The 27,122-nt window shown below is 44.8% G+C and overlaps 1 protein-coding gene across 1 annotated transcript in view; it reads left to right on the top strand.

Annotated features, from left to right (window-relative positions):
• LOC138247318 (neuropeptide Y receptor type 6-like) overlaps window positions 1-15,575 on the top strand; it is a 309,403-nt gene extending 293,828 nt beyond the window's left edge. The window contains exon 2 of the mRNA XM_069202012.1: window positions 13,100-15,575. Coding sequence (XP_069058113.1) covers window positions 13,280-14,398 — 1,119 coding nt within the window. The 5' untranslated portion in view covers window positions 13,100-13,279 and the 3' untranslated portion in view covers window positions 14,399-15,575. The remainder of the gene's footprint in view (window positions 1-13,099) is intronic.
• The last annotated feature ends 11,547 nt before the right edge of the window (window positions 15,576-27,122 follow it).

The following is a 27,122-nucleotide window of genomic DNA, read 5'->3' as shown; positions in this document are numbered from 1 at the left end:
AGGTAATTGTTAGTGGCTAAGATGGTGAAGAAAGGTTTGCGGAGATAGAACATCTGCTACTGTTTCTCTTTATCTGCGCGCGGCAACAAGATCGTTGGGAAAAATATGCCCCTTTTTCTTTAGAAAGGAGCGTTCAGCAGTAGATTAGAGGATTATGGACAAATTGATTCCACTGTGAAAATTACTTACCTGGCTATTGAAATCCCCTACAACACATGTCCTTTATCGTCAATGACAGGGGGAGTTACACTGCATTCAATAGCCTGGAGAGAACATTGCATTCCGCGTTAAGATCCTTTGTGCTAAAAGTGCATTTCATTGTTTTTACAAACCCGCAAAGAGAACATTCAAGTGTTGTCGGAAACACACAGAAAGGATCAAAGATCCCTGTGGGTAAGAGCCACATGAAACAGATTGTGCTCGGAGTACTGCAGAACACGCTGGTGAAGTGAGCCGAGGGCGAACACAAGGAACCAGATTAGAAGAAAGACATTTATATAAGAGAAATTGCTATAGTTTTTCTCCTATCATCATTTTGTTGTCCCTCAGCGGTTGTGTCAAAACAAAGACCTTTATAGCAAGCACTGACACAGTCAATAGATTGTTTATGTGTATGTAGCTGGAAGTGTTTTTCCATTAATGGGCTGCTTGGTGTGCTAGCTGCGTTGATGGGAGTGGGTGAATGCTAGAACTACTCAGTGTCTTCTTGAGAACGAGGATGGGCAGATGTGTGGATTAAACAGTGGGTGAATTGATAAATTGAAAAGTGAATAATGCATAAGTGAATGCATGAATGGATGAACAAGCAGCTGAACGAGTATATGCAGGGATGGGTGAATGGGCGAGTGGATGACTGAAGGCATGGATGGATAGGTGAATGAGTCTTGCCCCATCCTGTTGTAGCTTGCCACATTATGCCCAGCATTATCAACCCCTATTGGGTGACATGCTGTTTCAGATTCCCTCTTCCTGTCTAGTCTGCTGGGGAACTGAGCGAGGGGAAGGGTGCAGGAGGGTGGAAGGGTTGGAACCAATAGTTCACGGATGGATGTGGGTACCTGTTAGCGCAGAATACGATGAGGACTCATATTTACGTCTAACTCTATATTTTGTACTGCGTAATACCTTTGCCTACAACCAGTTGCAGAGAGAGCAGGAATACATTTCTCTCACACACAAAACTCCTTTTCCCACCCCTTACACTCCAGCGCTCATGCAGTGATAGGCATAATTTACAGTATGCATATAGTCATGAAAATGGTGTTTTGAGGATAGACACATTTGATGCCAGAGAGTAGTGTCCATCCGTGGGGCCTTGGATGGGCGGAGTTGAAGTAGTGCTGCTGGCACTAGGCATATGATCCTAAGGTCTAGCATGACATTTGTATTAGTTCTCCAGGTGAATCATTAAGAAAAGTGGAACAGTCAGTGTCAAAGGCTTTAAGCTTGTGCTCCCCCTTACCTATGCCCACTCTGTCCCAAAGTTGTCGCATCACGTCTCTCAGTTCTTGACCCGCTATCCTCTCCTTGTAGCCAGGATTGCTTGGATGGCAGTCACAATGGCTAGAGTCATTTGCTTATCAAGCTGCGATCTCGGTGAGCTCGCCTCAGAAATTGGTAGGCCAAATTACTCCAGGGCCTTGTGTAATCTGCATCGTAAATATTGTGCTATAGGACATTGTCTGCTCAGGGTCCAGCAGTGCCACAGAAGGTGGATTTAAGTCTCAGTGGTGCCAAAGTCACAGCAACAGCCCAAAACAATTGCCGAGTTCCAAGTGCGGGGGGAAGATATCAGTAAATTAAGATTGTCCCATATAGAGGAAACCCACGGCAAAGTGTAAGGGAAATTTGAAAAATGTACTTGACCCAAAAAAAGATTACAAAGATTTTCATGTTAAATATTAATGCAACCTCATTTAATACATTTATTTTTAATGTAGAACAAAATGATGAAAACTGCTAGAGAAGTTTTAATTCAATGTTTAATCGATAGGAATATATAAAATGGAAATAAAATTGCTTTTTTAAAAATTGTAAATAAACTGGGTGGGTTAAATGATCTATGAGTAGGTGAGAGGATGGTTTGATGAGTGGGTGGAAAGGATGGATGGGTTGGTGAAAAGATGGATGACTGGGTGAGAGGATGGGTGGATGTCTAGGTGAAAGGATGGGTGGGTGAGACAACAGATGGATGGGTGGATGGAAGGATGGTAGAGCAAATGGAAATTTGAGAAGGAGGATGGATGGAGAGCAGAGTAACTGGAAATTTGAGAGGATGGACAGATGAATGGGTAGGCGAAAGAATGGCAGAGTAAATTGAATTCTGAGAGGATGGATGGATAAATGAACAGAATGGGAGGGTGGAAGGAATTCTGGGATTGATGGATGGATGGCAGAGTAAATGGAAATCTGAGAGCATGGGTGGATGGCAGAGTACATGGAGATCTGAGAGGATGTATGGATGGGTGGACAAAAAGTTCAAATGATAGATGAAAGGCTTTATTTATGGATGGTATGCCAGATGATGTGTGGATGGATGAATAGATGGCTGGATGCATAGATGATGGATGTGTGAACAGATGGCTGGATGGTCTGAATGGTGAAAGATTGGATGATGGATAAAAGAATGAATGCATGACAGAATGCAAAGGTGAAATGGTTGATATAACTGGGTGAATGGAAGGGTGAAAGGATGAATAGATACATACTTGGATGGAAGAGAAAATTGAACTATTTTAGGGAGGATCCGGCTAATTTGCTTCACTTGCTTGGTGCCATCAGAGCTTTGATTCAAAAAGGGGTGGGGGGCTCATTTTCTGACTATACCCTCGCGCATCCTGCATATTATAGGTTACAGTGGGGGTTGACTGTATGGCTTGGCCTACAGCCGTGCCCTGTGCCATTCCACCCACACACCTCAAGCTGCAGCTCTAATGACCTTTGGCTGGGCACATTGAGTATTTACCCAATGCATACGCAACTGCCTGAGCACCAAACCAACTGCACTGTGTAGTGGATGAATGTTCGTCATGATAGTGGACTCTGAGCCAGCCCCTGTGCCACTGAAATCGATGCATCCAACCTTTAGTAATGCAAAGCATGCTCTGGGTACATGGCCTCACCTCTGGACAGGCCCATGCTGTGAACCTGCCCCGTGCGAGGAAGTACAGCCTTTAACTGTACACGACATGCTATGGGAAAAAAGAATAGCCAACCTACCTTGTGCATTACTCTGCTGGCTGTGCATTGTCTTTGCTGGTAGAAGGTTAAACAGTGATTTTTGTTTTCTGTAACTTTTCAATTGTTTCAAAATGTTTTGGATCTACCCATACATTTGTGGACCTAATTTAAATCCACAAAGATGTGATTTTGTTTCTACTTTTTACATCAGAAGCACTTTCAGTCCGTTTAAGGCCCCAGCTCAGGGTCTGCTAATATATATTCACTTTTTTCCATGATGCTGGCTTCTGTGCTTGGCATCCTAGTATAACCACTGCTACAGCATTTGTTGTACTTGCTGCTAGCCATTCCGACCTTCTGCATCCTCGAATCTTGCCAAGGTCCACAGTTGTGACACTGAATGAAGGGAACATTGAATTTATCTATTTCCCAAATGCATTACCATCAGAAGATTTTAGGATCTGGATCTGTGAAGGGTTTTCAAAGTGATCCCACTTTGGTTTTTCTAATGAATAAAGTGAGGAACACAGAGAGATATCACCAGAAGTCCACTCCATCATTTGCAGAATCTCCTTCTCAATGGCAGTATTATTTACCCATACATCATCTCAAAGTACCACGATTGTGAGGCTACTGCTTCTTTTGAGCACAGCCTAAAGCTCTTGATATTTCCAAGAGTATGTGTCCAGCCATCACTTTATGCGTCCAAACTTCTCACTGATCTGCTTTCTTTACTGGTGCTAAGGTGCAGTGGTAGCTTTGAAATAGTGAGGCTGTCTGATTGTAATGCCTATCAGAAATACCTAGTATTTCACAATTTTATCATGCAGATGATGCTGTTTCTTTATACAGTCTTGCATTCTCAAATTGCATGCTATCTCAAAAACCAACCTCTATATTTCTAAATCTGTCATGAAAGACTGACCTTTACTTAAAACTCGTATTATTGCCTCTCCTTTTTAATTCCAAATAGCTCCCTCCTTTCCTACCATCCTCTGCATACCCCTTCTTGCTGAGCATAGTCTTCTCAAAGTCACAGCATGTTTGCCTTAATCTCTATAATGATATTTTCTCAAACTGCCTAAAAGTCCTATAAAATAATCACAAGCTCTCCTTTAAATGTCAAACTTTCTTGAAACCCCACCAATCATCTATATGAACTCACATACGCTCCAGTGCTCTTATCTATCTCCTATTATTTTAATTTATCTCAAAGAAATTGAATTGAATGCACGGATTGGGTTGCTGAGCACACAATTGTTAACAATAGCACTAGACTAACCTCGAACTTTAAGTTCCGGAGCAGCATGCTGCATGACGTAAAGTGCCTCAATGCCTCGTCAGGGGTAGTAAGCCCTGTATGAATGCAGCTACGCGTACACATTTTGCAGAAATCTGAGAAGCTCATCAAATCTTCATGACTTGGAAGCCTTTAGGTCATATTTCCTTGTTATGGAGCATTTTTGTTAAGCCATTAACAAAGATATAGTGCAAAATGTCAGTGTCTGATGTGCATGCCCCAGTGCTGTACATTTCACAGTTGGTCACTGTAAGGAAATGCCTCCTTGGCATGGTTACCCCCTGACTTTTTGCCTTTGCTGATGCCAAGTTATGATTTGAAAGTGTGCTGGGACCCTGCTAACCAGGCCCCAGCACCAGTGTTCTTTCCCTAAACTGTACCTTTGTCTCCACAATTGGCACAACCTTGGCACTCTGATAAGTCCCTTGCAACTGGTACCCCTTGTACCAAGGGCCCTGATGCCAGGGAAGGTCTCTAAGGGCTGCAGCATGTCTTATGCCACCCTGGGCACTCCTCACTCAGCACATACACACTGCTTGCCAGCTTGTGTGTGCTGGTGGGGAGAAAATGACTAAGTCAACATGGCACTCCCCTCAGAGTGCCATGCCAACCTTACACTGCCTGTGGCATAGGTAAGTCACCCCTCTAGCAGGCCTTACAGCCCTAAGGCAGGGTGCACTATACCACAGGTGAGGGCATATGTGCATGAGCACTATGCCCCTACAGTGTCTAAACAAAACCTTAGACATTGTAAGTGAAGGGTAGCCATAAGAGTATATGGTCTGGGAGTCTGTTCAAACACGAACTCCACAGCACCATAATGGCTAAACTGAAAAATGGGAAGTTTGGTATCAAACTTCTCAGCACAATCAATGCACACTGATGCCAGTGTACACTTTATTGTAAAATACACCCAGAGGGCATCTTAGAGATGCCCCCTGAAAACATACCCGACTTCCAATGTGGGCTGCCTAGTTTTTGCCAGCCTGCCACACACCAGACATGTTGCTGCCCACATGGGGAGAGTGCCTTTGTCACTCTGTGGCCAGGAACAAAGCCTGTACTGGGTGGAGGTGCTTCTCACCTCCCGCTACAGGAACTGTAACACCTGGTGGTGAGCCTCAAAGGATCACCCCCTTTGTTACAGTGCCACAGGGCATCCCAGCTAGTGGAGATGCCCGCCCCTCCGGCCACTGCCCCCACTTTTGGCAGCAAGGCTGGAGGAGATAATGATGAAAACAAGGAGGAGTCACCCCCCAGTCAGGACAGCCCCTAAGGGGTCCTGAGCTGAGGTGACTCTTACTTTTAGAAATCCTCCATCTTGTAGAAAAAGGATTCCCCCATTAGGATTAGGGATGTGCCCCCCTCCCCACAGGGAGGAGGCACAAAGAGGGTGTAGCCACCCTCAAGGACAGTAGCCATTGGCTACTGCCCTCCCAGACTTAAACACAACCCTAAATTCAGTATTTAGGGGCTCCCAGAACCGACGAAGATAGATTCCTGCAACCTAAAGAAGAAGAAGGACTGCTGACCTGAAGCCCTGCAGTGAAGACGGAGATGACAACTGATTTGGCCCCAGCCCCACCGGCCTGTCTCCCTACTTCGAAGAAAAACTGCAACAGCGACGCATCCAACAGGGTCCAGTGACCTCTGAAGCCTCAGAGGACTACCCTGCATCTAAACGACCAAGAAGCTCCCGAGAACAGCGGCCCTGTTCAGGAAACTGCAACTTTCTGAAACAAAGAAGCAACTTTAAAGACCCCACGTTTTCCGCCGGAAGGGTGAGACTTTCCACTCTCCACCCGACGCCCCTGGCTCGACCTGCGGAAAACTAACACTACAGGGAGGACTCCCTGGCGACTGCGAGCCCGTGAGTAGCCAGAGTTGACCCCCCTGCCCCCCCCCCACAGCGATGCCTGCAGAGAAAATCCAGAGGCTCCCCCTGACCGCAACTGCCTGTAACAAGGAACCCGACGCCTGGAACCAGCACCGCACCCGCAGCCCCCAGGACCTGAAAGAACCGAACTCCAGTGCAAGAGTGGCCCCCAGACGACCCTCTGCCTAGCCCAGGTGGTGGCTACCCCGAGGAGGAACCCCTGTGCCTGCCTGCATCGTTGAAGTGACCCCCGGGTCTCCCCATTGATTCCTATCTAAAACCAGACGCCTGTTTGCACTCTGCACCCGGCCGCCCCTGTGCCGCTGAGGGTGTACTTTCTGTGCCTGCTTGTGTCCCCCCTATTTCCATTGAAACCCATGTGTTTTGGGCACCACTTTGACCTCTGCACCTGACTGGCCCTGAGCTGCTGGTGTGGTAACTTTGGGGTTGCCTTGAACCCCCAAAAGTGGGCTACCCTGAACCGAACTTTGAACCCTGTAAGTGTTTTACTTACCTGTGAACTTAACCAATACTTACCTCCCCCAGGAACTGTTGATTTTTGCACTGTGTCCACTTTTAAAATAGCTTATTGCCATTTTGTCAAAACTGTACATGTTATTGTGATTATTCAAAGTTCCTAGAATACCTGAGTGAAATATCTTTCATTTGAAGTATTACTTGTAAATCTTGAACCTGTGGTTCTTAAAATAAACTAAGAAAATATATTTTTCTATATAAAAACCCATTGGCCTGGAATTGTCTTTGAGTGTGTGTTCCTCAGTTATTGCCTGTGTGTGTACAACAAATGCTTAACACTACCCTCTGATAAGCCTACTGCTCGACCACACTACCACAAAATAGAGCATTAGAATTATCTCTTTTTGCCACTATCTTACCTCTAAGGGGAACCCTTGGACGCTGTGCACACTACTTCTTACTTTGAAATAGTATATACAGAGCCAACTTCCTACAGTCACAATCTCTGGATAACAAAAGAGGAACCATTGTGGACAACAAAAGTAAAATGTATTTGTGTCCTTTAGGTGCATGCTTAATAGACACTGCCTCCTTCTCCCTTGCTCCGTCTGTGATCATCTAGAGGGATTAGAAAAAAGGCTGCTGAGACAGGCAGTCAATGCTGCAGTGTGCACAAGTGAGTGGGCCTTAGGTGTAACTGCCGATGAAATTCCCTGAGGGTAACTTGTAACTGAACATCGAGTTAAGGCTGATGGTTCTTCAATTGCATAGGCTTAATTGTCACTGCAATTGATTTTCAGTCACTACAACTGATCATAAAGGATAGTGGACCTTCTGTTCCTACATATAATTTACTGATTCATTAGTTGCGCTAAGTAACATATCACAAATATCGAATCAGTAAATCATTCGCTCAAAAAGTTAGTTTTCTCAAATAGCGCTTGCTTGGCATTCATAATTCTGAAACGTGGGCCAGATGTATCATGCATTTTTGCGATCGCCAACGGCCCAACAGGCCATTTGTGATCATAAAAATGCATTTTGAAACTAAGGGAAATATGTTCTTTTGGAACAATATTAAGTGCCTTTGAGGAAACCATTTCATCTGGTTTCATACACATTAGTGAGTTACATGGAGCTATATGTACTGAAATCAGTGCATGAACAGAGGCAGTATCCTCACAGTGTGGAATTATATAGCCTTAGAACCCGCTGTAGTGGCGCTACCGGCTAATAAAGGCCCGCTCCTGCGTTAAAGGCCCAAGCCGAAGGCGAGGGTTCGGCTCGGGCCTTTAACAAGGGAGAGGGCCTTTAATAACCGGTAGAGCCCGCTACGGCAGATTCTAAGGCTATTAGAACATTCTGCCATTAGAGGGCAGAATGTTCTCATAAATAAAACAAAGGCTTCACGGAACCGGAGGGGATTAAAATCCCCTCAGGCTCCGTGAGGCTTTGTTCATAGCTGTTGCTGTGAACAAAGAAGATTGGAATGTTGGCGCTCCAGGGTTTTACAGGCCAGTAAAAGCCCGGAGCACTCCATTATCTGAAATGGAGCGCAAACATTCCAATATTCTAATGAATGCTGATAGATGTGATTGCCAACACCAGCATAAACATTTAACTAATAGACAGCAAGGCTTTGATCAATGTGTATATTTCCTTGCTATTGGTCCGAGTCTTCTCTCTCCAAGGACCCTGAAATTACAAATGGAACTAGGACATTTTAGTGGAGATGTTGCTAAACACAAAGAAAATAATAGTAATGTACTTGAAGAAATCAAAAATAGACATGCAAGAAGTGCTGAGGGAGATACTTGAAGAAAGTGAAGAGGCATCATGCCACAGCAGTTTGTCCATGCAAGAGGAGGGTACACAGTAAACATTTAGTTCACATCACTAAAATTCGAAAAGCTTACAATTAAACATTTTGAACATTCCGATACAAATTTTTTTCAGTCTTACACTGGTTTGCGAGTCATATATGTTTTTTAACAGAAGGCCCGATGTTCTTTGGCTATGGGCATGTCCAGAGTTCAAATGGAGTGAACTATTGGCGGTGATTGTTTTTTCTGAATGTCATACTAGGTCATTTATTTTCTGCTATACATAGTTCCAAGTCAAAAAAATGTGTACTTCTTTATTGGGTCAGACAACAAATTTACGTTATATATTTTAAAGTTAAGGAACTGATGCCATTATTCAAGTACAGATTCAGTTGCATTTTAAATCATTCATATGGTCAATATGTCAATATAAAAAGCCAAACTGAACACTTATTCCCTGCCCTTAAATAGAGTATGATTGTACACATGTTTCCTCTCATAACACCACATGAAATAGCTAGCATAAGAGCGAGCAATCCAAGAACCTATTCCATTTCCACATTTTTTGTGAAGTACATCATTTTGGTACTAAAAATAGTTGCTGGTTAAGATGAACCAGGTAAACACAAGGACCATCTTAACAAGTTTCAAATAGCTTACTGATATGATTTCTAAAAACGATTGAAAAGCTTTGAATCTGCTGTTCATACCCTAACAGGGGCGGCTCCTCCATAAGGGCGGGGGAGCGTCACCCCTCCCCCCCGTCCAGCCAACAGCAGCAGCTGCAAATCTTTTCCCAAAAAATGATCATAAACTGTGTTTATGATCACTTTTTGTGAAAGGGGCGGGACCACGGGGTGATAAGCAATGAGTGGGGAGTGCACAGCACCCCCCCTCAGAGCGCATGTGTTTGGACGGCCGTCCTAGCCAGCCCAAACACACATGTGCACAGGCCTCTCTCCAGCCCAGAAGCACAGTTGCTGGGCTAGAGAGAGCCTGCACAGGCTCCCAGTCTGCCTGGGAGCCCCCTGTCTGGGGCGCTCCGAGCCAATCCTAACGCTGCTCTAAGCAGAGTCAGGATTGACGCAGGGCAGGCTGGGAGCCTGTGCCTGCCTGCAGCGAGGAGATGGAGGAGCGGCGCGGCGCGCGGCAGTAAGGTAAGTGTTTTTTTTTTATTTTTTTTTATTAAATTGAATTCCCTTCCGGGCACGCGCTGCACCGCCCCTTCTGCTTAGCGCAAGCCACGACTGTACCCTAATATAGTGTAGAACCTTCTCACATCCATGGTAATCAGTATTAAATTATTATTCCATGGAATACATATGCTTTACTAGGTCTTTTGTGTCCTGAATGAAAGATGGACAATCAACTACAATAGGTGAGATGAATAAGTCACTATATTCAGACATTCTCTCTGGTGGATCCTATTCTAGATTCAGTGGGCCTATACAGGGGGTTAGCACTACCTTTATGTACCTCCAGCAGGAAATAGACAATGGATGTTGTTGGATGTTTAACTTCTAGGTATTTGCACTTTTCTAAAATGGAGATCCCATGAGTAAAGTATTTCACAAGAACCTGGTAGAGAGCAACTTGTAACTCTTTGTACACTCTTATTGCAAACTATTCGACTCCTTTGGTATGTTTAGTCCTTTCAACAGACATGAATGTTATGGTTTACTGTGATTATTTCCACTGCATGTGTTATTGCTCTTCACTACCTTGTGTTTATTAATAAGACCAATTTAGCTGTGGAAAATACACTGAATGTTGGGTGCGCTTTCTTCTAAATCCCATCTAAGAAGCCTATAATAATGATTCATTAAAGTTTTCTAAAGTGCCAGAGAGGATAACTTGATTGAGTTTTCTCATATATAAACTGAGTGTTGGGGCTTTGCCACGTATAAAATATAGTACTGGGCATGATATACTCTGAAAGTCTGATTTGTAGTTTGGTTTGACATCTTTCTACCCTTCAATGTGGCATAAGTTGTAAAAAATCTATTATATTGGAGTTTTCCACCATGATAGAGGGCTTTGTACACGATAGTGTTTGTGCCTGTCATTGCCTGTCTCTGCTGGTGAAGTTTTTATCACCAAGTGTGAACCAGTGCTTAATTTGTAAATAAAAAGGTGCCGGTGCCCAAAGCCCTTCCCTTAAACACGTGTCTGCTCCAATTAAATGGGTGAACACGGAATACTGAGGGGTGTAATCCTGAAACCATCTCAGGCCTCTTCAATCCATATAATTCCACTTCCTGCCCCTTCAGCTCACTCTTGCAGCTTTCTAATTTCTCCCTTTGTGACGCTTTTTCGTTTTTCCCTTCCTCCGTCTTTCCCATATGTGTCTTTTGCTCGCAGCAAATGCTTGAGGCAGAAGAATAAGCCCCGGCCCTCAAAAATAAGTGCCAGTACTCAGCACAGGGAACAAGAAGCGCAAATTAAGCACTGGTGTGAACTATCAAAATGTACCTGGCATGCGGGGTGCATTGCCACCAAGAATGTTTGTAAAGAAATTATGAAGCATGTAAGGACTTCATACTTTCTTTTCAATTAAAGTATGATCCCATTTCCATAGGTATTTTTCACTATTTTCACTGCACCAAGCAAGTGGGAGGCCAGTCACCCGATATCGGGAGCATTCTCCGCTGCTCTAACTGGTCAAGTTACCTCTTGACCTTGGTAGAGTCTTAGGTGAAACCTGGGCAATCTCTGTCAACAGCAATGTCCACCTAAGGAATGGTAACTTATGTGGAGGTACTGTTGGAAGGGATATGGGCATTCTGTTTTGTTTGGAGAGTTCTCAATTACCGCCCTTCTGTAATTCACTCTATTATATTTATAAAAGTAAAGGAACTAGAAAACAGATTTCATCTGGACTTTTTTTTTAGTTCTGCATAGGAACAGAAGTTATGTGCCATGTACAAAAAATATATTGTTACTATTGTCACACCTTTTGAAGCCCACAGTGCACTCCTCTCTACACCAGTAGCAGGCCAGAAAAGACAATCCTTCGAAAGTGCTAAGGGGCAGATTTAAGAAAAGTGGAGCTACACCGAGTGCAGCGCCAGTTTCCCTGCGCCCCTTAGCACCTCCCTACCGCCACCATGTGTGCGCTGTATATAAATTACGGTGCACCATGGCGCAGGGTAGGGGGCAATAGTGTAATTTTTCATGACGCTATTTATGTACTCTGCATGAGTAGCGCCAATATTGGCGCCACTCATGGAGAGTACATAGGGCCCCATTCTAAAGAATTGAAGCCCCCTTTTAACACATGCTCTTGAGTAGGCATTAAATGTGCCGTAAAAAATGGTGCAAGGAAATCTCATAGATTTCCGTGTGCCATTTCCCCCCCAGCTCCCCTAACGGGAGAACACCCCTTTGCATACATTATGCCTGGCGCAGGCATAATGTAGTGCAAAGGGTTACAGAGTGGTGCAATCCATGCATTGTGCCATCCTGTAAATATGGCACGGGGATTTCGGCCTCGTTGGGCCACTTTAACGTAAAAAACAATGACGTTATTGTCACGCAAGGTGGAGCTAGGGCATTATAAATACCCCGTTTAGCGTTTACAACAGAGGAATGAAAAGATAAACAGAGGTTTGTAGGCCAGACTAATCCTGGCATGAGTCATATTATTAGTAAAGTGGTTCTGAAATGAGGCAGACTTCATCTGAATGCTGTTTTCTTTCGTTGTACTCCATATAGGTTATGTAATGGCACTGCCAATAGGCAAACATTGACATAATGTTTCAGCGAGAAAGAACAGAGTGCTGCTGATGTTATCACTTCGTTGAGCATTCTTTTTATGGAAATATACAAACATTCATTCTGGCAATACGATGCGATGTAGTTTTGAGATTACTTCCATTAGACATTACTGCAGAGAATGTTTACATCGATAGGCTCACTTTCCACATAAATATGGTAGAATGGCTGATATTATTTATTAATAACGAGCGTTAGTTACCAATGAGTTCCTTTAGCCATCCTTTGAAGGAAGTGGGCTCTCTGTATGAACGCAGCTGTGCCTGGAGTTAAATGTAATTCTTCAACATTAATAAATGTTTTTCATCCTGTGATATGGTTTCCACTTTGCAAATAGTAATCCTAGTAAGAGCAGTAAGCAAATAGAGTGAATCGCTCACTGTGCTTCATTCAGTCGGATGACATTCTTATGTTTTACATTTTTTATTTGGTAATTCACTTCTACCAGCAATATACGTCCTATTTTCTCAGTCCCCCCTACACTGTCCTGCAGGATGCTCATGTTCTGTTTTCTTCAGGTTGTCTACCCAACCCAGCACTGCCCCCTCCTAATAGTGAGTTACAGGTCAAATATTAAGCAGCGTTTACTGTGTCTCCTCAGGAGTTGTTGTTAGAGGTTGTCATAAGGTGGCCATTGCTCTTTACTGAACCTCTGTGTTCTTTTTTCAGGATTCTGTGATACTTGTTATTTGAAACCGCTGAATAACATGAAAAGAAGAAACCACAGGAGGAATGAATCCTAATGAACACACCTACACACGTCTGCAGCACAGAAACCTTTGACAAAAAAAGCTTCACAAAAGATTGCCCGCTGACTTACGTGGGTAGTTTCAAGAGCTGCGAACCACGATGGCTGAGCCTGTGCCTCGACACGGCGGGATTCTGTCTAATGCCGCAGTCTCAAGCAGCAGCAAGCCACCCTTCCACGAATTTGATTGCCAGCCTTATGTTCCAGTTTATATCCTGCTGATTATTGCCTACAGTATAGTGACTATAGTAGGACTATTTGGAAACCTTTGCCTGGTAATCATTGTAAAGAAGCAGAAAGAAGCCCAAAATGTCACCAATATTTTGATTGCTAACCTCTCCCTTTCTGACATCTTGATTTGCCTCATGTGCATCCCTTTCACAGTGGCCTACACCTTGATGGATTATTGGATCTTTGGTGAGGCCATGTGTAAAGTCAGCTCCTTTGCTCAAAGTGTTTCAGTTTCTGTGTCCATTTTCTCGCTGGTGTTGATTGCTGTTGAAAGGTATCAGTTGATTGTGAACCCACGCGGGTGGAAGCCCGGCGTCTCGCATGCATACTGGGGCATCCTCTTCATTTGGCTCTTCTCCGTGGTCATCTCCATCCCATTTTTCATCTTCCACCAAATTACAGATGAGCCATTCAAAAACATTTCCCTGCACAATGATTTGTATAAGGGTAAGGTGGCTTGCATGGAGGTCTGGCCTTCAGTAACCAAGCGACTTGTTTTCACCACATGTTTGCTGGTTTTCCAGTACTGTGTGCCACTCTGTTTCATTTTTATCTGTTATTTGAGAATTTTTGTGTGTCTCAGGAAAAGGAATGGCAAAGGAGATAGGCAGAAAGAGAAGGAGAGCAGGCTGAGCGATAGCAAGAGAATTAACATGATGTTGGTCTCCATTGTGGTCACCTTTGCAGCTTGTTGGCTGCCCCTCACAATCTTCAACGTGGTCTTTGATTGGCACCACGAAGCCTTGATGAGCTGTCACCATGATCTAATGTTTACACTCTGTCACCTGGTGGCCATGATTTCCACTTGTATCAATCCCATCTTCTATGGTTTTCTGAATAGGAATTTTCAGAAAGATTTACTCGCTGTCATCCGCCACTGCAAGTGCACAGCACCCCAAGAAGAATGTGAAAACATTGCCCTGTCCGCCATGCACACCGACGTATCAAAAGGATCTCTGAAGTTAAACAGCACACCAGCCAACATCTAATGCTGTCCATCCTCTGAGTATCCCCAAAATGTTGTTCCCTGCGCTGTTATTAGATGCGTGTTTTGTTATGTTAACAGGTAACCACAGGCTCAATGTGTAAAGCTGGCAAATGATTGTTTGCTGTCTGACTGTCCTTGGATGACCAATCAGAATGCAAGATCCACTACCACATCACAATTTTAACCCCAGATAAGCTATGTTTGTATGTGGTGTTTGAGGTGTATCTTGCATATGGGACTCAGTGCACCAATAGCGTAGTAAATGGGTCATGGCCCATAATGGACGGAAACAAAATTAGGCCAGCATGGCCCTGTACCACACCGGGGCATGGCTGTCTTTACTGAGGCCCTTACAAAAAATATAAGCTGGCATCTAACTCCCCCCACCCCTTCCTCACCCCCGTCCCCACCCTTTGGTGCCCCTACTCCTGCGGACCCTGGCTACTCCACTGATAGCTAAACACCTTTGGTGGACTATTGGACATCTGTAATAGAGCACAAACATGTGTAGCAGAAACAGCAGCCTTCTTGAAAAAAATAGAAAGTAAATGCCATGAAGGGTATTCCCCGTGTTAGGTTAAAAAGTTAGCTTAAAAGAGAGAATTGAGACTTAAGAATGTAAAAGTCAAGAAACCAAGAAACATTTTAGCCAGGAATTGTCCTATGGAAGTGGTTGCCAGCATTCTGAAAAATAATTTCGTCTGAAAAGGAGTGCCCATGCACAGGCACATTTGGGTCTATACGAGGTATGAGGAATCTGTATAAACAAATTACGAATTGTTAAAATATTTTTGTGATTTTGTTTTCTAAACATGTCACATATATCAAGATTCGTATTTGTTCCAGGACCAGTAGGGAGGACGAGAATGATGTGTGCTCAAATAATTTTCAAACATATATGTTGGTTCATACCATTGTTTATGGCTGCTGCCTAATAGATGTGTAATTCCGTAACACATTGACACGCTGTGTACATGGTGTTTACAAAAAGTGTACCTCTGAATCTTGGCAAAGGGTTATCCTAATAAGGAAGAGGTATTCTTGAGAACCCCTGGACTCCTAAAAGTGCTGTTGTGCCCTGAGATGTTAATTTTGTGTAACATACAATTGTAATTAACCTTTACCGGGTCAGGTGTATTGTCTATGTTATGAAAAGTGTAAATAAAGGTAAAGAAGGCAATGTTTCTAAGGTTTTGGACCACAACTGTGAGAGGCAATGATATTGTTTCTCTTTGTATTGTTCATGTGATAAGATACATTTAGCTCGAATGACTGTGAAAGATAAAATTAGTATTTAGATGGTATGGTATTTACAATGACAGGTGTTCTCTTCAAGGGGCCATTGATCAGTAACACATAAATTCATATTTTCTTTCCTGGGTACCTCCTTCTAACGTGGTCCAGCCCTCTTTAAATTTTCAGTATCCCATGGTTTAAAACCCCTCCTTGGAACATACCTACCATTTCAGCAATACATTTGGAAAAAATGTTTGTCAAGTGCCCTTATTGCAGGTTTACAAGTTGAAGAACGCAAAATGTAGCTTTGCAGAAGTCCCCTTACTTTACCAAATATAAAGATGTGCTTCGGCCAGATGGCCTCTGTCCGGTGGTGAAGCTGAGACGCTGTTTCTGCCACCTGAGAGAAATGCCTGTTGGTTTGATGAAGCAGCTCCCACATACAAGGAAGGAGCTGGGGAAAACGTGGAAGCAGCTTCACCATGCATTAGCAGAAAGGTGGACCTGTAGGAGAAGAGGGGAGCATAACCAACCTCAGACACTAGGCTTGTGTGTGGAAAAGGTCGCTTCATTGGAAACAGATGCGCTTACAATGAAAATCTTGGCCTTTGCCATACAAAGCTAACCACCTCACTATACACAAGAAACACCTATGTAAATACCCCCCACCAAACCCTCCCACTTCCATCCTTGACCTTGCAATACCGCATTCCTTTTGGTGTTTCAACTGCTTTCATTACACTGCCTTATAATTACCAAAACACTGAACCTGCAACTAAGATACATTCTTAACCAACATTTAACTTTCTCATCCGTCCAGGCCTGCTGTTGTCCACGCTTTGTTAACCACCTGGACTGCCACCTAACAACCATACATTTCTCTAACCTTGGCAACTTGCCGTGCCCCGCGCCCGGCACCTGCTCCAAAGCGACGACCTGTCAATACCTGTCTCCATACACACCTCTCCACAAACAGCTAACCTCATCATGTGTACAACTAAAAAGGAAAAAAAAACAGACATGGATTAACATAATGGGAGGGTGGGGTTACTCACCCAAACACCACCTACCCGGTCATCTCTATAAAATGGTGACTGGAGTTGCAAAATGGAGGGTTATATACTAAATGGCTACCATGTAGCTCCAAAATAGCCCAAACAGCCCAGAGCAATCACGGACTGCTCCACTTCCCCAATCTTCCTGGGGGAGACCTCGTAGTGGGCGGCTGCTCCCCAAACCTCCACTGGGGAAAAGGGGAGCATTACCGACCACACCAAGCTTATGTCTGGAAGAGGCCTCTTTATTGGAAACTGCGCTTACAATGAAAACCTTGGCCTTTGCCGTACAAAACTAACCTCTTCACTACACAAAAATCACCTATGTAAATACCGCCCCCTCCCTCCATCCTTGACCTTGCAAAACTGCATTCCTTATGATGTTTCAAATGCTTCTTTCATTACACTGTCTTATAAGTATCAAAACACTGAACCTGTAACTAAGATACATTCTTAACAAAAATATAACTTCCTGGCTCATCCAGGCCTGCTGTTGTCCACCCTTTGTTAGCCACCTGGACTGACATTTATCAACCCTAAATGTCTCTAACCATGGCAACATGCCATGCCCCCACCACCCAGAAAAAGGCCCTCAGACTTTTTCTGCCCCCACCCCTCTGAGACTCAATTGATGGCTTTTCCATGATTGGCATATTTGATTTACTAGTAAGTCCCTAGTAAAGTGCACTAGTGCCAAGGGCCTGTAAATCAAATGTGACTAGTGGGCCAGCAGCACTGGTTGTGCCGCCGACATGAGTAGCCCTGTAAACATGGCTCAGACTTGCCACTGCAGTGTCTGTGTGTATAGTTTCAAGCTGCCAATTCGACTTGGCAAGTGCACCCACTTGCCAGGTCTAAACCGCCCCCCTTTTTATATGTGTAAGGTACCCCTAAGATAGGCCCTAGGTAGTCCAATGGGTAGGGTGCAGTGTATGTTAAAGGTGGGACATGCACTGATGTGTTGTACATGTCCTAACAGTGAAATACTGCCAAATTCGGTTTTCACTGTAGCAAGGCCTATCTCTCTCATAGGTTAACATGAAGGATGCCTTGAAATAGTCTTAAAGTGCAGATTCCTTTTGAGAGCAGGTAGAAATAGGGGGTTTGGTGTATCTGAACTCACAATTTAAAAATACACATTGCTTGTTTGAAAATGCCACTTTTAGAAAGTGGGCATTTTCTTGCTTAAACCATTCTGTGACTCTGCCGGTTTGTGGATTTTCTGTTGGGTCAGACTGACAGTGGGCTGTTTGTGAATCTCCTTTAGAAAGTGAGACAAAGGGAGCTGGGAGTAGCCTGTATATCCTGAAGGGCCATCTGAGGTAGAGTGGAGGGAGGAGTGGGCACTTACAGCTGAATGGGCTGTGCCTGTCCTCTCACAATGCAGTCTCCAACCCCCTGGTATGAGTCTGGAGCCTAGCCTGGGCAAGGCACAATCTTGTGAAAAACAGAGACTTTCCTTTGAAGTTTGCCTACTTCAAAGGCAGAAAGGGGTATAATTAGTGGTCCCCAAACCCCAGACTTTAGATTTCTTTAATATCTCTTCTGGAACCAAGAGGAGAAGAGCTAAGGAGAAGTGCTGCCTCAGCCTGTGACTGTGCTTTGTTGGGCTACCCTGCAGTTGCTGCTTCTTCCTGTTAAAGGGGACAAAGACTGGATTTTGTTGTGCATTCTGCTTGAAGAAGAATCTCCAAGGGCTTGAACTGAGCTTGCCTCCTGTTTTGAAGTCTCAGGACCGTCAAAGACTTCCTCTGCCAGCACTTGGACTCTCTGCTGAGACTCCTGCCCTGCCAAGTGGTGCTTTATCCAGTCCCTGGGCCCTTGAAAGGTGATGTTGGCAGAACAAGAGCTGAAATCCACACACAGAAAGCCGTGCGGGAACATTTTTGACACACCATCTGCAAGACGGCTGATAAACAATGCGCCACCTGTTTCGTGGCTGAAATCGAGGCTCCACTTGCATGGCAGCTGGGAGATCAACGCATCGCTGCTGGAGAAACAACGCAATGTCTGCTTGCGGCTTCTGATAATGATGCAAACCTCACACAGTACAGTTTTCTAACACTGTGCAACCAGATTTCTCACGCATCATGCTTGGGCGTCAAAGTCATTGTGAACCTGCACCGATCCAAGGTACCCCATCTGGAAATCAACGCATCGCTGTCTTGCAAAGGAGAAAAACAACACATCGCCTACCCGACCAGAGAAGACACAACGCCCGGCCTCACTTGCGAGTAAGGAATCAACGCATCCCTGACTTTTCTGACGCACACTCGCTCGTGCGGCTTTATTTTTTATGCAAACCAGGTTCTTTGTGTAAAATCAACGTTTCCTTTGCTTTCAATGGAGTAAAACTCTTATTCTTTTGAAAACTGATATCTTGACTGGTGGATGGTGGATTTTTGTCGTTTTGGTCTTGTTTGACTAAGACAAATATTACCTATTTTTCTAAACTGGTGTGGTGTCTATTTTGTAGTACTGTATTACTGTGTGTGTTGGTACAAATTCTTTACACATTACTTCTGAGATAAGCCTGACTGCTTGTGCCAAGCCTACAAGGGGGTAGAGCAGGGGTTATCTAAGTGTGTTTCTCCATTGCCCTGACTATGGCGAGGGTCCCTGCTTGGACAGAGTGCAAACTGACTGCCAACCAGAGACCCCATTTCTAACAGTAGCCATGTCTATTCTAAAAGGATGAGTACCAGAAGAAAAGGCAGCCAACCCCAAATGCTGTAGCCCTTTGTCAAAATAGATAACAGCTGAAACACCGTGACCGGCTTCTGGTCCCCATGTTGGAATACCAGGCCCACTGTCTCTGCGTATAAGGTGCTTAACTGCTCTCCCCTATGTAACAGACATATTGTTGCTAAAGGGTACTTCCCCGAGGGTACTGCTACTCCATTACCCACTTGGTCCATTTTAGACCCTGTTAACCAGATCCCCACACCTCCCTGATGCAAATGTACATCTTGCCAAAGAAAACCCTTATGACCTCTAGGTCCCAAAAGTTCAGACACTCGAAAGGCCCCAAAAAACATCCAGGACATAAGGGCTCTAAGCAGGACCGCCTCATTCTGACCCGTATAGATTGCTGGCCGGGAATGTATGAGCTGGTCCAGCAAACTGAGTGTGATTGGTCTCCTCCAGGTCCCAACCCTTATTACCTCCCTAGCCCAGCCTTCCAAAATCCTTCGGCCCAACTCACCCACCGATGGTGCATATCCCAACACATTCTCGCCATAAAGGTGATACCTGCTAATTTCCCCGAAATCATGGCCCTAGACTGTCCCCTATCTATCAATGCCAGGATATACTGCACTACATCTTCCACCCTCTCGCGTTCTGCCTGCCATCTTCTCGCCCCATGCTACAAGAATTCCTGCCAGGCTTGTGCATAAGCATCCCTCATGGAGACAGCTAAGGACTTCAGCACCAGTTGAAGCATCCTCTGTCTCCTATGCTCCATAACTCTGAGGGAATCTGGGTCTTGATGGGCTCCATGTCAATGGCCATCCCAAGGAACCTCTCCGCAATGTCATTGTCCACACCCGGGACATGTTTGGCCCCAAAAGCAATATCATGCCGCAAACAACCCAGGACGTACAGTTGCAGCAATTGGAGCACCTGGGGATCCCTGGCAGACTGACGATTGACTACCACTGACAAGTTGCCCACCCTAAAGACTACCTTCTTGTGAGCCAACTGCTGACCCCAGACTGTGACTGCTACCACTAAGGGAAATAACACTAAGAAGGCAATACTCTTCCCACCCCACTTCCAGACCTGAGGCCACTTCTCTGCGCACCATCTTCTTTGCCAATATACGCCAAAGCCCTTCACTCCTGCTGCATCTGAAAATATCTAGGCATTCCAGTCCATTACTCTCAAAGCCCTCAGCGGAATGCCTTTAAAAGACTCCAAAAATAGCCATCACATGCGCAAATCCTCCTTCATCTTCGATGTCAGGTGTACATGGTGATGCGGAAGCCAATTACCTGAAAGAGCCATTCCTAAGTGCCTACAGAAAGTCCTGCCTGCCTGTACCACCCGACATGCAAAATTCAAGTGACCTAACAGCACTTGTATCTCTTTCACTGTTACCTTCTGTTTGTGCAACATATCATTCAACAACAACGTCTTATCCACCTTCTTGTCATCTGGGAGGAGTACCATCATTGCCTCTGAGTCAATCTCCATGCCTGGAAATGTCAAAACTGTGCAGGTCCCCATAGTTTTTTCCAGTGCCAAAGGCACCCACATGTCATCCACAATGTGACTGCCACATCTCTCTGGTCATACTGCTCCAACAAAAAACGCAACTTGTCTAGTTTAATTGGAGTAGCAGCCCTTCCCCTCAGCACCTTGTGCCCCTACCACCTCTGAAAGACGGTTGGCAGTTGTCTTGCTGTTGTCCCCCAGTGGCCTGTTGTTGCTGTCCTTTTCTTCCCGCACCCCCTGCACTGCTGCCTGACCCTAAGCAGCTGATCAATGGATGTCGTCCTGCGCACTTGGAGCATTTGTGGCTAAACGTACAATACTCCCTTGTGCACATCCCTTTGTTAAATTCTCAGCAAGCATGGACTTGGCTGGTACCACTCCCAAATGCTCCTGTCTGTCCTTTACCTGCGGACCCTACCCCTCCCTGGGTGAGACAGCCGTGAAAGGGGTGCTAAATTATGGGAAGCCCACTAGCTGTAAAAATAATGTTCCCAAATTTAGCAGGTCCCATGGTGTGCTGCCACGGGTCAGAATCAATTTCTCCCCATTGTACATTAGGGTCCAGGGCCATCTGCACCCAAAACTACTAATCGTATTGGCCCCAAACGTCCCTTTTATGATTTTTTTGCACCTCCTTAATGATGTCCATATATTTGAAAAGTGTCAAAGTCCTCTCCCAGTATTTTTCACAATACACACTAGCAAATACCAGAAAAGCAGCTGTCCAATTTTCACTGGTAGGGGTGTACCTTAGACCTTTTTGCCAACTCATATTCTTCTCCCTTTGACCCTTCATTAGATCGCAGCTCCCTTTGCAGGACCTTCAACATCTCCACATACTCTCCCTTCCATATTTCTTCTTTGGTCGACAACATAAGGTGTGACCCCAACAGCTTGGCCATCCCCACATATGGGAGCTCTTTCACCTTCATCTCCTTGCTCTTGTGTCGCCCTGTGTCAGAGTCCACTTCTACAACCCTCTGCACAGTTTCCTCCGTACTGCCTTTGCTAACCTGTGACTCTTGTCCTGTCCTTTTGTCACCCCCTGCTTTCTGGTCCTGGTGGCCACTTGTACCCGATGCTGCCTGAAAACTTTTGTCATCCACTGACTCCTTCTCTTCACCTAGTGACAATGTTTTGACCTTCCCCACGCCCGAGTCCAGCACATAAATGCCTCTATACAGGCAGGCCTCACCGCTAGTAATAGGCTCTTTCACTTCCACAACAACTGACACCTTATGATCCCTAGGCCGAATGGCAGACTTACCTGGCACCAAGGTCGGCGGCCGTTCTGGTGCCTTCCGTCTCACCAGCTGTTTCCGCTGCAGAGCATCCCAGTGGCTGACAGGTCTCCCTGCAGCACGTGCTACCTGCAATGATTGATTGACATTTTGATGAGTAGACCCACCCCACCCACCTCCCTCCCCTCTCTCACCACTGCCTTTCCTTTCCTTTTCTTCGTCTCTGATCTCTCCTTCTTCCATACTCTCATCTCCGTAGTCTAACACCTAATGATATCCCTCATCAGAGCCATACCTACCCAATGACCCTGGCTGTGCCCGTTTGTGCACTTTATAATCCCCACCGGAATCCGACACTGCCACTTGCCGGAAACAAGGGGCCGTATCAATCACTCTCAGTTGCTCTTCAGCACCAGGGCATTGCCACGCCCAGGCTGTGATGCTGGCGGATGTACCAACCCATCCATCCCTTGACAATGAGTGGGCTTCCATGGATGCCCCAGTCTGCGTGCATGTCCTCACTCCTGGTGTAATACCGCTAGCTGCCCCGGGCCACTCCTTCTCTTCCCCTCGGGGGCATCAAGCCACACGAGGCTCTCCAGAGTCATCCACATCCTGTGCTTGCAAAAGAAAAGAGAGGTCTGGTGTACTGGCGCCACCCCTCCCCACGTACCCTCCCAATGCTCCTTTCTCCATGATTGACGCATCATTGCATAGTTCAGCCTCCTGCCATTACTCCCCACCCCCAAAGGCACTCCACTCCTTGAGCCTAATCGGACTTAACCTGGGCCCCTTATCTTCATCTCCTTTTCCACCAGCACTCCAGAATTCGCACCTGTTGGATCTGCCACAGACTCTCCCAGGTGGCTTTACGGTAAAATGTAAATCCTCTGATTCATCCTGCAGTGTCCCTCCTTGCTCTCCAAGGGCACCTTCATCCTCCTCATTCTTGCACAAATCTAATTGCCCTAGTTTTAGCACAGAAGCGGCTGAAACACAACCCCTCTCTATATTCCTGGTAATATCCCTGCCCCCATTGACTGCTTGCCCTGCTGCTGACTTGTTTCCTATTAACAGAGGTCCAGCACACCCCAGTTCCTCCCCCCTCCCCTATTTGTTGCAGGGCATGCTGTTCCTTGTATGTGGCTGGCCACAGCTCCGCAATGCTGTGTATCTCTTCCTCTCCCTCCTCAAAATGGCTGCTGTTAGTGCTCGGCATTTCTTCATTAATATCCCATCCCCTCGTCACTTGCAAAGAGGTATCTCTGGCCTCCACATCACCTGCTGCCCATGAGAAAGCTGCTCCCCCTCCCCCAACCCTTTGAGGCTGTCACCCGTGTATTCATGCGGGCCCCACCCCCTCCTCGTGAAGTCACCGCCATGGGAGCCTGCACCTGCTGTAGTAGAGGACTCAGCTGCTTAATCCCCCCTTTGCCTCTTAGAACTCAGGGCACTTTAGCAGAGCTGACTTCTGCTTGGGAAGGCTGCTCAGGATAGGGCGTTCCTTTAGCTCGTGCCCTGACCCCCAAGGCCGCTCTATGAGTATGCAAGCAGCCTCGGCCACTTACCTCGGTACTGGATGCTCGTTTTGGCATTGAGCAGGCGAAGCCCACCGCCGCTGCCACCCCCTCTGAAGCCCAACGCACTGGCCATGTGGGTGAGTATGCCCATTCCTGCAAGAGATTTAGGTGTCTGGCCTCCTTAAGCAGCCCCACTGCCATCTCTATCTTCTCTGCCTGCAACATGATGACAGTAAGTTTCACTGTGTAATGCAACACACCTTGACACTTGGACACCACACTTAATATGGGCACTAAAACCCTCCACAAATTAACGCTCGAGCACACTGAGGAAAATGTTACTACTCCAAGTACCATCCACTGGGTCACCTCTATAAAATGGTGGCTGGAGTCGCAAAATTGTATGTTTATATACTAACAGGCTACCAAGTAGCCCAAAAATGGACCACATAGCCCAGAGCAATCACAGCCTACTCCACTTGGCCAATCTTCCCAGTGGGGAGACCTCTCGGTGGTTGGCTGCCCCCCAAAACCCTAATGTCACTCATGGTTTTTTATTCCTAAAGGTAGACACCCAAAGCAGGGCTCCATTTTCCAAGACATAACATGAGCATATCTAATGTCCTCCAAATGTTGCGAGCGCTGTGGGGACATTTGTGGGGTTTTTATTAGCTAAGACTGCCCAGGGTGACATGATGGACTAGGACAGAAAATGCACACATGATAATGGCATCGGAAGAGCTAGCCAAAACAAGCTAATTTCTGTGATGCTTTATCCATCAGCGTTGGGTCTGCTTCAGGGGATTTTCTAATAGAGCCAACTTCATCCCAGCCATTTGAGAAAATCGCAATCCTACAATCTCTAAATGAGGATCTGTTGGGAGAAGAGTGATGGGTCATAATTCAATTTTAGGAGATGTCCCATATCTACCTTCTCCAAATGTGTAGAATTCACCTCCGCGTGCCACCTAAACACTACACACATGTCATTTTATCCTGCCTAAAATATCGAGACTGTATGTTGCCGATTTTGCATTGTAATAGTCCAGAAATAACAGCATTGCCTTCAGAAGGCTTCTTATTTTAAAGTTCTAGAAATATCAGGATAATCATATCTGTATAAAGCCTGATCCCGGGTTTTCTCGTTCTTTCTGGACTGCCTCACTTCACAGGATTTTCCTTCTCTAATGCATTACTCTATTGTGGCCCCTCTCTTGGATACTAGCATTATGCAGGTCAGAGGACCAAATTATGTGGCAAAACTATCTAAATTATGCAGCGAAAATGCAAATTATCTTGCATATTATGGGCAAATGCAGTAAACATATAATTATGCAGTGAATGCTGTAGTCACAGAATCACAGACTATTGTCTTATCAAAATATATTCATGAAATATTACCAGAACCTAAATATTCTAATTTCACTGAGTGTCCCTCAATAACTAAAGAGAATAATTTGTGTGCCCATAGTGCCTCTTTACAGGGATGATGTTGTGTTTAGTTGATGCAACATTTTTAACACATTAGACTTCTCATTGAAATATCACCAGAGTAAGCCTCATAATGAATTAAAAATATTACTCTGTTTGGGGCACCCTTAGGAATTTTAAATTTCGGAGGACTTACTTTTGGGCTGGTATGGGCTTCATCAGTTTTCCAATGCACGGTGAACAGTTAATGTAGTTAGCAGCCTGGAGTACTATTGTATTAAGATGATATTTTATTTTGTCAGATCAGAATTAGAGCATGACTAGAGGGTTGGATATGTTTTAAGTGTGCTAAAATAGAATGGATTAACCTCAAAAGAGAAGAAAAATACATTCAAACAGAACAAGATATAATATCATGGGTATCCCATCACCAGTGTTGGGGTTAAACCACAATTGAGTCATGTGGAAACGATTGTGAGGTTTAAGTCTTCCTCAGAGAAAGAAGAGGTATCTGCCTTCCTTGAATGGTTGAATTTCATGCAAATGTTATTAGCAATGTGGTTTGGAAAACTATGGAAATCAGAAATTCACTCAAGGAGGCTGTTGAATTTAACAGGTGTTAAAAATATGAAGAGGAAACATGTCAGACTGAGTGTGAAATACAGCAGATTATGCTGTGTCTCTCTTAGTTTCGGAAGGTGCAAAAACACTGGATGTAAAGAGGAGGATTTCATTTGATATGTCTGGAGAGGTTGAGGAATAATGTGCTATTTACAAGATGTTAGGAAAAAGGTAGTCAGTGGTTGTACAAGTCAGACTTGGTTGGTTTCTGAGTGTTGTAGTATGTGGTATCTATTTATGATGGTTTGTTTTTTAGCAGTTGTGGTTAGCTCCCACTTGTGTATTGAGAGGAACATTAATTCACCTGGCTCATGAAGGTCACCAAGGGGTATGAAAAACTAAAGAGAGAGTGCACTGCTATTACTGGTGTCCAGGTTTGGATCTGCACTTTGCAAGAGTGATCAGTGAGTGTGTTAATTGTCCAAACAGTGAAAGTGCAGAAGGCAAGGATTCCTCCCATGGCATGTAAGAAACTTCTTAACATATCATGGGAGGGATTCATGTTTGACATTATTGGAACAGTTTATGGTGAGGGATCATCTTTGTGTTGGTCGATGTGCTTTTGCGTTGATCAGAAATTCATATTGTAAGCAATGCTGAAAATATAAAGCGTCACTGATTTCCTAGAGCTGGTTTTTGAGAAGAGAGGAGTCCCCCTCAAGCCTGTTGATTGACAATGCCGTACAACTAATCATTGAAAGAATGGAGGTAACTTTGAGAAAAAGGAGTGTAGCACAAATTAACTGTGCACTCTACCACCCAGAAGGCACCAACCTAATTCATAAGTCCCATACACCCCAAAAGAGTCTGTATAGTTGGCTAGAAGTGCGGGTAAAAATTGGAGGAAGGATTGCAAAATTTTGAGGAGGTGTAAAGATTGACTCTATATTCCAAAATGGGAAAGAACTGTTTGATTTGATGAGGGGGAGAGATGCAAATAAATTGGACAAATTTGCAATAGGAAGTTGGAAAAGGTAGAGAGACAAATCGAACAAGGAACAGACTAAGAAGTGATATAATGCACACATGCAGGTGCTTATGACTGATGTTACAGACAAAATTCTGATGGTGCTGAAGTTCTTAGTGTACAAGCGGGTATCGTCCAAATGTTTTAAACATATGCTTGTAGTGAAGCTGCTAGGAATGTGGTTAAGACTGAAGATTAGGGGATCTGGACCTTGATTCGAATTGGGAATGTTGAAGTATTTTTTATTTGTTTCACAATGATGTATTTTTCATGTGTATAATTTGTGATTTGAGAATGGGAATGTGTGTGCCATTTTTGTATAATTTACTAATATGTCCACAGATAGTTCTTTGTTCTGTGATCCATACTGATGAGTTGATCATTGAAAGAGAATTTTAGGATGGCATTTGCCTTTGGATCAGTGAATCAGGTGCTT

The sequence above is a fragment of the Pleurodeles waltl genome, chromosome 7 (assembly GCF_031143425.1).
Source record: "Pleurodeles waltl isolate 20211129_DDA chromosome 7, aPleWal1.hap1.20221129, whole genome shotgun sequence".
Taxonomy (NCBI): domain Eukaryota; kingdom Metazoa; phylum Chordata; class Amphibia; order Caudata; family Salamandridae; genus Pleurodeles; species Pleurodeles waltl.
The sequence above is the reverse complement of the archived record's forward strand: the minus strand, read 5'-3'. Positions and strand labels throughout refer to the sequence as shown.